General features: G+C 48.6%; 2 protein-coding genes across 2 annotated transcripts; both read left to right on the top strand.

The window, feature by feature from the left end:
• Positions 1-789: 789 nt before the first annotated feature.
• On the top strand, positions 790-5,553 carry LOC6550430 (protein mab-21). Its single transcript, XM_001977008.3, has 2 exons — positions 790-1,959; positions 4,634-5,553. The coding sequence occupies exons 1-2, from the start codon at positions 1,212-1,214 to the stop codon at positions 4,981-4,983; spliced, it is 1,098 nt and encodes a 365-aa protein (XP_001977044.1). The 5' UTR covers positions 790-1,211; the 3' UTR covers positions 4,984-5,553.
• A 7,565-nt stretch (positions 5,554-13,118) lies between these two features.
• Positions 13,119-15,620, top strand: LOC6550429 (protein mab-21-like). Its single transcript, XM_026983015.1, has 3 exons — positions 13,119-13,343; positions 13,744-14,297; positions 14,357-15,620. Exons 1-3 carry the CDS (start codon positions 13,141-13,143, stop codon positions 14,704-14,706), a joined length of 1,107 nt encoding a protein of 368 aa, XP_026838816.1. The 5' UTR covers positions 13,119-13,140; the 3' UTR covers positions 14,707-15,620.
• Positions 15,621-16,356: the final 736 nt, after the last annotated feature.

Here is a 16,356-nt window from a genome sequence, read left to right as displayed (position 1 = left end):
GCGATTTTAGTACAGCACTTGAAGATACGACTCATTTTAGACCAGTTATGATGCTGGGCTTAAACTAAAGTTAAGCCATTTATTAACTTTCGGCATTAAGCAAACTTATGTCACCATTTTGGGCTACTTACTTGCAGAGCAAGCAAATCAATATCTCTAATCCCAGCTCTTTGCGTATTCCACTGTCTGGCACATCAGACGTGTCCTGTCCCGGACGCCCCACCCAATGCACGCCCCCATCCCCACGAGCCCCGCAATTCCCCAATAACTCATTCAGCCCACCGTGCCACCCACCCACCACCCAACACAAAGGCAACAACAACCCCAAGAGCCCAAAACAAACAAAACAAACAATACAAGCGAACAAACGAGCTAAGTACTCGGTATGGGTGTGTATCTGTGTGAGCGAGCTAATGCCTAGAAGCGTGTGTGTGCGTGAGAGAGAATGCCAGGGGGCGGAGCCAACGGAAGGGTGGCTTTAAAGCCGGGCTTATCTATGGGAATTTAAGTGTAGAATAAACTGCAGTGTTTCTCTACGCCGCTTTTTGTTACTGCATATATGTTTTTGTTTGTTTTCCAAATTATAGTTATAGCAAGAGAGAGGGAGAGAGAGGGAGAGAGAGCGGCACAGCCATGTTGGGGAGCAAGTGCGAAGGAGACAGCGAGCGAGAGCGAGAGAGCGCGGGCGCGTGGCTGGGGCTGTCTCGCTCGCACTTGAAAAGGGGAGCCCATCCGCGCCGCGCAGCCAGCGGCGGCAGCGACGTCGGCAGCGGCAGCGGCTGCGGCAGTTTTCTTGCGGTGCGCCCGCCATTCGAAATCAGTCAATGTAGAGTTGACGGCGCGAGAAGACGCGGGAGAAAGAGAGCGGAGAATTGGAGAGCTGTAGTCGAGAAGCTGAGCAAAGAATTGAGTCGCTGTGCCCGTCGCTGTGCCGTCTTGCAGAATCCAAGTAGAATCTAAGCCATATATCAGCATATCGAGAAATCGAAAATCACAAAAGTTCAATCACAAAAGAGCCAAAAACGGGAAGAGAATATTGTCCAAGTTGTAGAACCGTCGCTGTGCCGTTGAATTGCTTGTTTTGTTTTTTGTGTGTGACCGACCGACATGTGTGCCCCCAAAGGTAATGAGTGAAGTTGTGTGAAGCAGTGAAACCAGCAGCAGCGACTAAAGACTTTGGGCGCACCACAAAGTGCCCCGCCGTGTGGAGAATGCTGGTGCCGTCGGACATGATTGCGGCGCAGTCCAAGATGGTCTACCAGATGAACAAGTACTGTGCGGACCGCGTGCAGGTGCGCAAGGCGCAGATCCACAAGCAGATCCAGGAGGTGTGTCGCATCGTACAGGATGTGCTCAAGGAGGTGGAGGTGCAGGAGCCGCGGTTCATCTCCTCGCTGAACGACTACAACGGTCGCTTCGAGGGCCTGGAGGTCATATCGCCCACGGAATTCGAGATCATCATCTATCTGAACCAGATGGGTGTGCTCAACTTTGTGGACGACGGCACCCTGCCCGGCTGTGCCGTCCTGAAGCTGAGCGATGGCAGGAAGCGGTCCATGTCCCTGTGGGTGGAGTTCATCACGGCCAGCGGGTATCTGTCCGCCCGGAAGATCCGCTCCAGGTTCCAGACCCTGGTGGCCCAGGCCTGCGACAAGTGCGCCTACCGCGACATCGTCAAGATGATCGCCGACACCACGGAGGTGAAGCTGCGCATCCGGGAGCGCATCATCGTCCAGATCACGCCCGCCTTCAAGTGCGCCGGCCTCTGGCCCAGATCCGCCTCCCACTGGCCGCTGCCGGGCATCCCCTGGCCGCATCCCAACATCGTCGCCGAGGTGAAGACCGAGGGATTCGACATGCTCTCCAAGGAGTGCATCGCCCTCCAGGGCAAGAACTCCGCCATGGAGGGCGACGCCTGGGTCCTCAGCTTCACCGACGCCGAGAACCGGCTGCTGCAAGGTGAGTTGCCGTCGGGAAATCGTTGATGGGTGCACTACTCAGGATAGAGCTCTTCACTGACTTTTCACCCACTTCACACCTTGGTTGCATTGTCCGTCCTTCACCATCTTGTATTCTTTCAAATTTGCCATATATGGGCATCCCACTTCATTTTAATACCAAGGCAATGTGTTAGATGTAGCGAAAGTTGGGATATAAGATAGATTCAAACTGCATACACCTAGAACCAGAGACATACTTCCTTAACCTTCCGGTTGGGCACTAAGTACACTTGCCTCGCACACTATTTCTCTCAGTGCCGACTGAGTGGCTACCGTATTTCGGGCGGTTTCGGCAGCGCCTCCAGTGTCCCCCAATCAGTAATCAGTGACACACTTAAACTGAATTGATTTATTCCCATCAAATCAGCGACTTGGTCTTGATACGCCCGTAATTGGTTGTAAATTAACCGTCGAACGGGGGAGTTGTATCATTGTGGGGATCTTTCAGCTAGTTGGGAGGAAATGAAGTGATCGGCCCCCAACTGAATTCTAAACAGCGGCTTCTCCAGGGATTTGGGAAGTGGATTACACACTTATGGGATGTATTAAAATTGCAACACTTTTGAGTGGTTAGATAAGATATCTTGAGCAAGCTGATTATCTCTTGGGCTTGGGATCTTTGGTAATGACTGCTTATCGCCTAGCACTAAATAAAATCGATGTAAATCACAGCGAGTGCTGTCACAACCACCTTGCGGCGATGTCACGTGGAATCTGCAAGTTGGGCGGGAAACTGCACTGCAGATTCAATTGGGCAGGGCGATAAGATGGCCGGCGATTAGCGGGGACCCACTTCCATTGAGTCGACGACTGCCCAACGAGACATCCGATTATCGGGCCCAGATATGATATGAGATACGGGCCAGCGTCGCCCGGTTGGCTACGATCATAAATCTGATGTTCGATCGGTGGGGGGAGTTGGAGTCTTCAGCTCCTCGGTTTTTCAGTTTTTCAGATTCTCAGTATTTTTTTTTTTTTTTTTTTTTTTTTTTTTTTTTTTTTGGTTTTTTGGTCGCAGCGCGACAACGCACACAAATCTGCTGATCCCCGAGAGATAAGCGGAGTCTCGGTAGTCGTAGTCCCAAGGCAGTTAGGCGGTTAGTTGGTCGGACTATGGAGCTACAGGGGAACAGAAACGGGTTTCTGTATGAACAATGCCAATGGCTGGGCCATAAATAAGTTTCTAAACGATTTTATAAATATTTTAAATCTCGGCGATTAGATAAAGTCAACAAATAAATAAAACAACAGCGGGCCAGGCATGAGATGACACACGGGAAAGAAAAGGAAAAATAATGAAAGAGGCAGAAAGATTGGGTTTTGGGGGCTAAAAGCTGAGAAACGAAAATCAAGCCAAAATAATCGAGGCAGCAACCAAAACCAAAACCAAAACCAAAACCAAAACTGAAACCAAAACTGAAACCCAAATCGAAATCAATTCTAAGGCCGCTGACAACGATCTCTGATCGATATTGATCCGACTTTTTCCCCGCGTGTTCGTCATTTAATTTAATGCCCTCCGACTAACTTTCTTGGAATCAGATGGGCTACATAAGTGTATCGCTATCGCCAGGTCGTTAACTATAATTAGCACAGTCACTTGCAGCTCCAAAATTAACGTCCACTTGACATGGACTCGATTGGGATTTCGGTTTCGAATTCGATTTCGATTCGAATCGCATTTGTTTTGCCCGATTTCACGCGCCCCCATGAGTCGAGTGCCAATATTGTGGCAATATCGTTCACAATTGATTAGGCCAAATGTGAGGCGGAAACCGGAGCAAGACGCTCCGGAGCGGGAAAGAGCCGTAGACGTGATTATCGGGCCGGAGCCGAGATTAGCCCGGCTGACATGGTGCCAACGTAGCCATGATTTATGTGCTCCAACGCACTTCGGCCACAATAAATTGGGAATCAGCCCGACTTTATACCTGTACGTCCGCCTTGCGAAGGAGAAATTGAAACCAGAACACAAGTACCCCATATATGTACATGGTTGATCAATCAAACTGAACACAGAGTGTTATTATATTTGTATTACTCGAAACTACTCAATAACGCCTATCTATAGAGTGCACTATAATTGCTCCAGCAGGACCTCAAGTGACCATCTTCAACTATTATTGGTGCTATGCATATCTTCACTCTTTCAACACTTTTATTTCATATCAGCACCACTGACTCATAGTCAGGGAAATCGCAAAGCTCCCTGAAGTGGTCACAATAGTTAGCAAACAAATGCACCCACGTACTTGAGATATAAAGAGTTCCAACAGTTCCCATCGATCAGTTACTGTTTATCTGACAAAGATACTATAGGTCAACTATGGGCCTGCCAAAATCGTTTCGCTTCAATGGCATCGATAGCATGGCAATCTGTGGAGCTCCGAGGAGAAACCATTGTAATCCGCACCAATATTATAATACAATATATAATATTATATGCTTTTTAGAGGAACTTGCTTAGGTTTGAGTGCTTAAAGGTCCTTCCCCCACTTTGCTTGCAATTGTTGCCATATCTCTATTGAACCAAACTGAACAGATCTAGGTCTAGATTTGGGCTTAACTAGGTGTTACCTTGATGCATCGAGTGGTACTCAGCAGTTCCTTTCCATTTCTCAACCGAATTTCAGGAGCGAGTCGCCGGCGCTGCCTGAGCATCCTGAAGACCCTGCGCGATCGGCACCTGGACCTGCCCGGCAATCCGGTGACGTCGTACCATCTGAAGACCCTGCTGCTCTACGAGTGCGAGAAGCATCCGCGCGAGATGGAGTGGGAGGAGAACTGCATCGCGGACCGGATCAATGGGATATTCCTGCAGCTGATATCCTGCCTGCAGTGCCGCCGCTGTCCGCACTACTTCCTGCCCAATATGGATCTGTTCAAGGGCAAGTCGCCGGGTGCCCTGGAGAATGCCGCCAAGCAGGTTTGGCGGCTCACCCGGATCATGCTGACCAATGTCCGCTGCCTGGAGGAGCTGTAGGCCGCCACTAGCCACTAGCCACTAGCCGCTGCGGGGGCAGAACCGCCACCGGGCCTTCCTTTTTTTACTCGCCTTTTGTTTTTACACATTTTTTTTGTTTTTTTTGGCTTACAACTAAAGACAAAGGAGCGCAAGGATCAAAGGCGATGGGTGGAAGGGAGAAGGGAGCAGAAGCACAGAGAGAGAGAGAAAGCAGTGAAATTGTAACCCAAATACTATTTGATATTTCGCTAGATCGTAACTAAGTTTAGGTGCTTTCGAAAAGTATACGCCGCTTACAGAGTTTCCTATAATTAGAGCCTACTTAGTGTTATCCATTTAGATCGTCATCGTCGCAAAACGCACAAAAGTTACCATCTAGTTATGTACGATATAATATATATGTTTTTTTTTTTTGGCCATTTGCTAAAGCAAAGTGCAGAGCAAAATTAGCTAAATTAGCTGTAAGTCCAATGAAACTGAGACAGCCGAGTGGAGGAATATTTCCCCGTCGGTCCTAAATTATTTATTCTATGTTTTTGCCTTCTTCTTGTGAGTTTAGTCAATAAAACGTAAGTTTTTCAATGAAAATGGGCCGCATTATTACTTCTTTGTGGGCAGGTAAGTACGTATTTTACCTATTTCTAAGAGCATTTAAGCGACTTAAATGGTTATTGGGCATGCGGAATATCTGTCCGAGCTGCCAACTTCTCGAGGGTCTCGTCCGTCGATCATCGGATGGCCTTTTGATGTCTGGCCGGCTTTATTGATAGGCCACGATTTCGACGACGGACTGTGGAAAATGTCAGAGGCTGACATTTCGTTTGCTGCCGACAGGTTGCGCATTTTAATTGCGAATTAACAGCGATTCCGCGGACAGCTAACAATCCCAATAAACTACACACACACACGCACAATTTGTGTGTGTGCCACGCCCACGGACGCCCACCGCGCGCAGGAGTGAGTCAGCAAAAAGAAGATATACTTGCGTTTTCCCGTGGAATCGATGAAACATTTTGGTCACGTGTCTGTTTTGGTTTCGGTATCGGTTTCGGTTTCGGTTTCGAGCGACAGACATAACATTCAAATTAAACTTTATGTCATTCATAAATTAAATAATTTAATTTTTCCCCCATTGTTTCTGCGATGTTACTTCTGCTGCTTCAGCTTTTGGCAGTCGACTGTCCACTTTGCGGCCCTCCATTATTTTTAGCCTTAATTTATACTTTATTGCGGCCAAGTTGATTTATGCATGTGCGGCTTTTGTATTTTATAGTTGTAAATTACCCTGCAAATGACAATTGCAGAGGCGACACGAACATCATTCCAAATGGAATAGTCGCACCTCTGCACACCCTTTCTATGATCATTCCAATTGGAGTGAGATACATGTTCCAAAATGGCAAGGTATATAACTTTATGTGTTATAATAATTCAATCGATGTTTGTTGTTGCGCGACAATTGGGATATTATTTTTTATAAGAACACATTCGGATTCAGATTCAGATTCGGATCGAATGGATCGAATTTATTCAGGTGGGCGATTTGGCCATTATGGCCATTTATGACGGCGGTGATTTTGGATCAACTCGATTGGGCTAAATTCGATTCAAATGGCTTTTATTTCGATGCGACTCGTAGCGGGTTGTTTACCGCCTAGTTGCGCTTTTAATGAGTTGTGTTTTATTGGATTTGATTTGCATTTTAATGTGGCATTTCTTCTGCCAAATTTATTGTTTGTTTGTCGACGCAGCGTTGTTTCTTTATACTAACAACATTTGGCTCATTCCAGTGAGCGGCGGACATTGTTTGATCCGCCGCTTCCCACACAAATTAAACCATAATTAATAAATGATAATTTGGCAATCGCCTGATGATTTGCCCTCTGGCTCCCCGATTTCCATGCAATCTATATACGTTTTAATGGCCGCAAAAGCAAATTTTATGAACGTCCCATAATCGCATTTTAAACACGCAATTTGTCATAGCCCCACTCGAAAATGCCCCACTCACATGGCACTAAAGAATATTCACTTGTATTTCCACACCCATTTGCTGGCTTTAATAACACGTTCAATCGGTTCCTTGGCAGCTCTTTTCCTCTATGGAAGTTACATTTTCCTAATCCCTTGACTAATCCGACGCGTTTATGATGTTTTTGTGGAGTATCAACTGGTGCGTGCAAGGCATTTCGCACATCATTGCGTGACAAATCTGCGGGAAATCCACAAACCGTGAGATACATATACATCTTAAATATACATACATACCGGTTAAATCTGGCGCTGAACCCGAGGACCTGCTGACCGCCTGTCAGCCAGCATGTTGGCCAATCGCACTCCGCTCCACCCCTGGCAAATCAAAACAAATGTTTTATTTAAATGGTTAATTTGATCGGGCCAGAGCATCTGTGCCGGCTTGTTGGCGATGGCCAAATGAGCAGCTTACAAGGAGATGATGAGGCCCGAGGTACACAAATGGCTGCCAAATCGTGAGAATTGCATTTGGAATGCCACCAAGCCAAGTGGATTGGATTGGATTCGGGCTCGGGCTCGGGCTCGGGTTCCTGGGTTCCTGGGTTCCTTCGCTCTTTGGATCTTGGGCTCATTGGGGCACCTGGCAGGGGATTTTAATTTGCTGGCTTCAATCAAACTGCAGCAGCGGAGGCAGCCGGCTGAGGTGGAGGCAGTGCATTAAACCCGCAAATATGCTGCTGCTCGGGATGAGCTGCCATTGGGTACACTGCAACAAATCTACGCGCCACATTAGACACATTTTGCACTTTGACTTTGTCCATCTTCCATTTATGTTTAAAACACTGGCAAGTGATATGCTTTGCCCCTTTTTTTAATATTATTTTAAGTGGATTTTGTAAAGTGCATCTTTGTGCTTCTGCAGCGAGGATCACGCGAAGCTGGAGTGCGTGAAGGTCGGAGTAGCATGGGGATGAGGGCGACCACGGCGCTTGCCACTTAGCATAAACGGAAGACGAGGCACCAGTGGAAGCATGAGTCCCAGTCCCAGTCCCAGTTCTAGATCCACTCCAAGGCGAAGGCGAAGGCGAAGGCGAAGTGAGCCACGACCTGTGTGGCCGCTGCATCAGGGTAACAAGCTGTAATTAGAGCCTCTTAGCCTGTCATCGCCAGCGTGCTTGATTATAGCCTTTTGACAAAAAGCAAATATTAATTTAATACATCCGAGGGAGCGAGGAGTCGAGTCAGCCAGTGAGCTGAGTTGCCTCCGGGGCAGCCTCCCCAGCCGGAGTGCAAGTGGAGGACTTGCTGCAGGAACTCCTCCCATTGTGGCTGATAAATTTCACCTGAGCCTCGCGTCTTGCACTTACAGGTGATGGTGAAGCAGATCGGAGTGGCAACCGAAAGCGAAAAACCAAACGGTGGTTTGGAAAAGTCGCCCTGGGAAATCTATACCTCGCTTCTCATAATTCAAATGGGCAACGGGCGAACAATTCGTGGAAATCATATCAACGGCATTGCACTTATCGATCCAACTAATCCGCGCTATCAATTAACATGAGCGGGGTCCCCAGAAAGCAGAAGGAGTACCAAGGAGACCCAAGTTACCATATACCGATACCAGTTCTCAAAGACGGCAGCTCACGTCGTCGGTTTGGCATCGTCATACGCCCTTTTGATTCGTTTTTTTTTTTTCTTTTTTTTTTTTTTCTTTTTTTTTTTTTCTTTTTTTTTTCAGATTTTCTTTGTTTTTGGGCCAAAAACAATGGGTTCAAAAGGCTGCGCTTCAGCGGAAAAGGAAAAAACGGCCCTAAATCAATCACAGGCCGCGACATGTCAACAGTCGTGGGGTTCCGGGGGATCGGGATGGGGATCATGGATCGAAATGGAAATGGAGACGGCGATCTGGGGAATCGGCGTGGTGTATCTAGTGGGGCAACTGCCGCGTCCAGGCGAAAATGTCAACGTGATCGTGGCATCTTGAAAAGGGCCGCCGCCTCGCATACGCGTATACGAGTACGAGTATATTGGCCATCCAATCTGGCCAAGTGGAAAGGAAAAGGGCCCTGCCCCTTTGAAGGGACGAGAACGTGGCCGCATTTTCGGCCTCTGTGTGCGCGTGATATCTGAACTACGAAATTGAGATCGATTCCGCGGTACGTGTCTGAAATGAGAATCGCATTCGGACTCGGATTCGGATACGGAGTTGCCCAGAGTGGCCAGCACCAATGCCTGCGTTGTAACGATAAATTATGATATTATTTGAAATTAATGTTAAGTAAAATGACATCAGTGGGCCTCTTCAGCTCGATCCAGTTGGCCCAACTGGCGTGCACTTGTCCACCAGATCGTTGGATGGCTGGTGGAGAAAAAAAGAACTCGGCTGCATTCGTCACAATTAATATTCCAATCAGATGATGAAGGAACACATGTCCGCGAGTAGGCGATGTCGAGCCTTCAGTCCACAAGGCGATGGATTGCACACTGTGGGAAAAGGGAACAGGTGGAAATTGCCATTATTAACAAAGCGTTTAATACTAGAAAACCATTAACCAATATAGAAAATAATCAGTAATCGTATTATATAGAGTAGAGAACCATTAACCAACATAGAAAATCAATACATAATACTATTATATTATACAATCTTTTGAAATGAGCCCTACTAGCCGCCAAATTGAAAGAAGAAAGTACCTGGTTTTTCGCCCAGTGCAGTAGTGGGTTTGGACCTTGGGCGGCAGTGGCGCATGCGCAATGAGTGGAGGGGAAAAAAAAAAGCGAACCAAATGGGCTTTACGGGCATGGTATGGAGAATCGATGATGAGAGGATGCACTCTTCACTGGCGGATCGTGTCGCTGATTTGTTCGCTGTCATAATTCAATAAAGTAGTCAAATGTCAGACGGACTTGAGCAAAAAGCGCCGGTCCGTCAGCAACTGAAGCTCCCCGATCGGCGATCTCCGCCCTGCTCCATCTGTCCCATCCCCGATCCTCCAATGCGGATCAACAAGTAGCACCACACACGCACCAGCGCCGGGTTAATGGCCATAAACGCAAATCCGCTTAGCATTGCAGCGCGATGGAGGAGCTGGAGGATCGGAGCGGAAGGAGCTGGAGGATCGAGGGGGCGCAGGAGCACTTGCAGTCAGGAGTGGATTGGCTGCTTATTAATTCATCACACGTTCCTGCTTTGCGTCGACATGCGATGGGAATGGCATCGACGCCCAATGGCCAAAGCCTCTGAACAAATTGGGAATTACAAAGTGCTTTGAGGTACGAATATCAGACGCACTGTGGTCTCAATTTACCAGCTGTTACTTGGTATCTGCCCAACAGCTTTGTATCCATGAGATATGTGAGAAGTCATGGAAGCTAGAAATATCAGTAAAGCCTAGGTAGTACAATCTAAAAGGTAAAGTATCTACTGACTAGCTGGCAGCACAACTTTCTAAGATCTAGATACATGATCTTATAAATCGGCTCGCTATTTCCCGGAATTGGAGGGCCCAGCTCAGCTGGACAGCCTGATTGCGCCTATGTGCCGGAGGAATACACATCGGAACGGAGTCGGATGGGATCCAATCGGATCGGATCGGATCGGATCGGGATGGCCTAAGATGGGACAGGGGCACCAAGACAAAAGAGACGATGACGCGGCGACGAAGGAGCAGAGCTGGCGGAGCAGCAAGAAGACAAACGTGGCGGCGACAACGGAGCAAGTGACAAACGTTTAGATGGATGGATCGTTCTTCATTTCGGGGGAACGAGAAGTGAACCGAGCCGAGCCGAACCGAACCGGACCTCTAGAACAGGCGGTCGGTCAGTGAGCAACCGAAAAAAAGCGACGATTGCACATAAATTATATTCAAATTTCTTTGAGATCTAAGAGATATATAAAATACGGGAAAAACACACACATGCCACATGAATCCACACGAATGGTCGGCGACCCCGAGACCCACGATCCTGGGTCTGCAGACCAAAAACTGAAAAAAAGAACTGAAAAGAAAAAACAACCGTGTAGTTCTCCTGGCTGTGGCCCTTTTTGTTTTAGTTTCCTCCGCTTGTTGAAATTTATGCAGATATGCGCGCATCTAGATAGGAGTTCCAGTGCCACCTCCATCTATCCGGTTACGTGGAAATCCAGCGCGCCAAAAATCAGCCAAATGCCATGGAGTGGCGAGGAGCACCTGGCATCGCCGTTCTATAAAATGGTATCCCATCCAATCGCATCCCCATTCATTGGGGCTCCATTAAAGTCCGCCTGACAGCTACGATTCACGTTCCCAAACAAATTGGAATGGGCTGAATACTATTTAGATACGGCCAGATCTGCTCAAACTGCCACTGATTGATGCCAATACAGCCGAACAAAAGACCTAACAGCCACAGTGGGCCTTCGCTAAGTGGTCAAATCGATTGATCAAACTCGATATATGCTTTTCAAGGTAATTTTGATTCTATTTCCCTGTTTATACGCTTTATAAAGCTTGCAGTTCACTGCATCTTTTCCATCTCGAGCATGTTGTATCCACACCTTGCAGATACTCATTTGGCGGATCAGATACTTCCATTTAGATGCACCATGGGATGCTTGACCCCTTTGTTCACTTCCTTCTGCGAAAATGCCGCTGGTCGTCGGCAATTGTGTTCGGTTTGTGTTTTGCCTCCACTCGAATTAGTGGCTGCGTCTGGGATTTGTCTAATTGGAGGAGGCGACGGGCGCTTTGATCTTGCCACATGTCCATCAAGTGCTCCATGTACATATGCACCGTGTACATTATGTGGTATATAAGACGTACTGAATGGGAGGGGAAGCCGAAGCCGGAGGAAGTTGCTCGCTTGGAACTGAGAGGGCTGTCAGAAATTGCCAACTGGCACATTAATCCACGCGACATATTTATGAGTGTAAATGTATCTGTGTATCCGCGAGATGCGAGATATAAAGATATCGGCCGGCGAACGTGGGACATGGACGAGGGTTGCTCGTTGCTCGCTGCTCGCTGCTCGCTGCTCTTTGCTAAATGAGTGCACATTTCAGATAAATTATTGCACACAACTTGTACGCGATGGCAGGCCGAAATGTATTTAACAAATTAAATTTACACACAGATACACACACTGAGGCGCGCCGGACTTCAAAGTGGGCGCCGCAGCGTAGCGGCCACCAAGGGGGGCGTGGCCTCGGCGGACCAATGGCATCGCGCCGCTCTCACAGATACACAAGCAGGCAACCCCATAGATACACCCATACGCATACAGCGCGGAGAGACAGAGAGCGTATTTGTTTTCAGTACACGCAGAAAAATTATGTTGTGAGCGAGTAAGGAATAATTTTAAATAAAATAAACGAACTATTCGCCTTGTAAAGTGATAGCAAAAAGTGGCTACTGCTTTAACAGCCAAGTAATCTTGCAAGTGTATCTATTGATAGTGTAGGCATCTAGACTTGTGTCGCAGTGCATCTGGCAGATACGACAGATACGCGCGGCCTGTGGCGAGTATCTCATCGATTTTTAAAGCGTCGGAATGCGTGGCACGAGACAGAGACCCTGTCACGTGACAGCACCGACATGTATCTGTATCTCTGTGTGTGCAGCTGTGTGTATCCGAGCCTGTGCGTCCCATTCATGCCGCACTGCCACCGAGATGGCGGATTTGTTAGATACCCCGATACGGGGCTGGCTATTGAGATACACCGCTGCAGCCGCGCCAAGCTGCACTTTCAGCGCTTTTTTTCATTTTATCTGCCCGAAGCTGTAAATATCCGCGAGATTTACAACGCCAGCCAGCCGCGACTTCGGTATCGGTATCAGTATCGCTTGGCGGACTCCGATTCGTACTCGAAAGCGGCATCTGGCTGGGGTATCGCTCTTAAGCGCAGCACATCATTCGGCCCGCAATTCGCCAATGCAGATACTGTATCTGCGGGCAGCAGCTACCAAATCGCGGAGCCAAGAGCTCGAATCCGCATATACACACTCGTACACCACGGTCATCGTCGTCGTCGTGCTCCACTTGTGCCCATTGTTGGTTCTGCTGTCACCGTAACTCACAATTGAATTGTTCCTTTGTTCTGTCCCGTCCAGAAAGAGACCCGCTGCCGAATTTCGCATAATTGGCTGGCTTTTAAGTTGGCCGCCAGACCAAGTGTCGCCGCCAAGAGATACATCTACAGATCGAGCCGAGCTGCAGCTGAGCACCATGCTGGTGCCGCCGGACATGATGGCCGCCCAGACGCGCATGGTCTACCAGATGAACCGATTCTGTGCGGAGAGGGTGCAGGCCAGAATGTTCAAGACGGCCACCGCCATCCGGGAGATCTGCAAGATCGTCCAGGACATCCTCAAGGAGGTGGAGCTGCAGGAGCCGCGGTTCATCTCCAGCCTCGTCGAGTGCAATGGCAGGTAAGCAATGGCAGGTATCTAAGTATCTCAGTATCTTTTCACTTGAGTAACGATATATCGGGTATGAATAAGTGGGCTAATTAAAGCGAGAGCTGCTCATCCGATCAGAGCTGTTTAGTGCTCCCAACCGCAGAGCCTCCAACCAGATATCTGGGTAATTCCGGTGACCGGATGGCTGTCATCGCGGCTACTACTCACTCCAGTGGTTCCACTCCATTGCATCCAATCCGATCCTCTTCACTCCATTGCGATCATTACAACCAAAGTGCGGAGTCATTGTCAGTTGACTGTCAAGTCATGCTCATCGGATTTCGCCGCCAGAAAGGAGTAGCTTCCACCACTATATATAAAATATACAAAATATATAGAATCATAGAATCACAGATTCATTCTCTTACAGATTCGAGGGCGTGGAGGTGATAGCTCCAAACGAATTCGAGATAGTGCTGTATCTGAACCAAATGGGAGTCTTCAACTTCGTGGACGATGGCACCTTGCCGGGCTGCGCTGTTTTGAAGCTGAGCGATGGAAGGAAGCGGTCCATGTCCCTGTGGGTGGAGTTCATCACGGCCAGTGGATACCTGTCCTCGCGGAAGATCCGTGCCCGTTTCCAGACGCTGGTGGCGCAGGCCTGCGACAAGAGTGTCTACCGCGACATGGTCAAGATGGTGGGCGACACCAGCGAGGTGAAGCTGCGCATCCGGGAGCGATTCGTGGTGCAGATCACGCCGGCCTTCAAGTGCTCCGGCATCTGGCCAAGATCGGCAGCCCACTGGCCGGTTCCACATCTGCCGTGGCCACATCCCAACATCGTGGCGGAGGTCAAGACGGAGGGATTCGACCTTCTGTCCAAGGAGAGCGTCGTCATGCAGAGCAAGAACAACAATGCCGCCAGCATGGAGGGCGATGCCTGGATCCTCAGCTTCTTCGAGGCCGAAAACCGCCTGCTGCAAGGTACACATCTTGCAGATACCTTAAGTCCCGGACTTGGTAGTACATTGGCCTCCTTCCAGGTGGCTGTCGCCGGCGCTGTCTGAGCATGCTGAAGACCCTGCGGGACAGGCATCTGGAGCTACCGGGCAATCCCATCAGTGCGTACCACCTGAAGAACCTGCTGCTCTACGAGTGCGAGAAGCATCCGCGGGACTTTGAGTGGGACGAGAGTTGCATCGCCGACCGCATCAATGGCATATTCCTGCAGCTGATATCCTGCCTGCAGTACCGCCGCTGTCCCCACTACTTCCTGCCCGCACTGGATCTCTTCAAGGGCAAGTCGCCCAGTGCTTTGGAGCAGGCGGCCAAGCAGGTGTGGCGGTTGACCCGCGAACTGCTCACCAACGCCAACGCCTTTGAGAAGTTGTAAGGGGTCGAGGGGTCACGTTGGGTCGATAATGGCGATGACTGCTTTTGGCCAGGTTATTATTATTATTAACTTCCAGTCGTTAGCTTGGATTCTCTTGCGCTATTCACACATTGTTGAACCAACTAATTCAACCAACTAATTTAACCCACTAATTTAGCCAACTTCTTGCTGCAGTCACGCAAATATCGACCCATCGAACGTGGGGGAGTGTTGTGTTTGAGGTGCCAGGCCAGCCGGAGATTGCAGATACATGTGCAAGATTGAGATACATACATACGCATGAATACAGCTCCTTGGCGGCCATTTTGTGCCATGTCCGTGTGCCTGTGTGAGTGAGTGAGTGTGTGTGTGACCGTGTGTGTGTGCGTGTGCGAAAGTGTTAATGCGAAGATGCGAGATAAGTCCACTCCCCACTCGACTCAACTCGACTCAACTCGATGCGAGATATAATCTGCCCATCCAGGCGTTCCGGCTAAGCCTCGAATATTGTTTTTAATAACTCGCCCCTCGACGCTCACGACGCGTCCTTTGTTTGGGCGGCGAACAATGGACTCGCCGGCTCGCAAGTCCGGATGGAATCGAGAAATCGAGAAATGGCCAGAGGAAAAGAGCATTTGACCGGGCGGCTCCTTTTCCACGGGGGCTGCGCACTCGACAGATCCTAGATCAAAGCAAAACGAACACAAAAATATAATAAACATATATTGCAAAAAAGATGAGAAAACAGGGAGACAGTTTCCATGGATCGTTCCAAGTCCCACTTTACATTGTTTTTTACCACTTACATACCCACACATGTCGATGTCTATTATGCGATGCCTAACATTTGCCACGATTATCCACAGTTTGTTGCCAGTACAACATAATCCCAGCTCGCTTGAGTAAAACAATGCTTGAATAAATGCAAGGATAGCCAAAGGCAACACTCCTAGTATTGTTTTCCCTTCCAATTTCAAGAGAGCGGTATTTCAGATCTGTCATTATGTTTGGTGCCACAGAAACTTGCTAGAAGCACTGGTACTTCCAACCTAACTGATATGCATATACTTAAATGAGGCCATTTAAGCCAAGGCCAAGATCTCATTGGTTCGATCTGCGGCTGAGTTAGTGTTATGATTATGGGCAGTGCCGAATATTTATTTGCAAGCGGCGACATATCTGGATCTGGATCTGGCTCTGGCTCGGAATCTTCGCATCTGAGGCTGGGAAGATGCAGCTGCTGGGAAGCTGCAGCGACAACTGAGCATCACTTTTATTACCCTTATTTATGGTTATTTTCTGGCGGGGGCTGGATCCACGCAACCATCGAGTGGTTTGGCCGCTTTGTTCTGGGTTCCTTTGTCCCTTCGCCTTACTTATTATTTCTCCGTTTGTTTGTGTTTTTGCTGCTATATTTTTTGCGGAACGAAAACTTTCGGCAAATGTAATCGATATTTTCTTCGGTGGACGCGTCGACAAAAGGTGTCTCTAAACGAGAGGGGAAATAATCAGCGTCAGCAGCACAAAGAGCCAGTTGGCCGGAGCGATTCGCGTCCAAGGATATGCCCAGGATATAATAATGCGTGGGCCAAAAATAACAAATTATGCCGAGGCACGCAGGGATCATGTTACGCGGCCCTCCATCACCACCAGTAACCCCTGTGCCACTAA

Source organism: Drosophila erecta, unplaced genomic scaffold (assembly GCF_003286155.1).
Source record: "Drosophila erecta strain 14021-0224.00,06,07 unplaced genomic scaffold, DereRS2 tig00000279-arrow-arrow-pilon, whole genome shotgun sequence".
Classification (NCBI taxonomy): domain Eukaryota; kingdom Metazoa; phylum Arthropoda; class Insecta; order Diptera; family Drosophilidae; genus Drosophila; species Drosophila erecta.
Note: the sequence above shows the minus strand (reverse complement) of the source record. Positions and strands in the feature narration are given on the sequence as shown.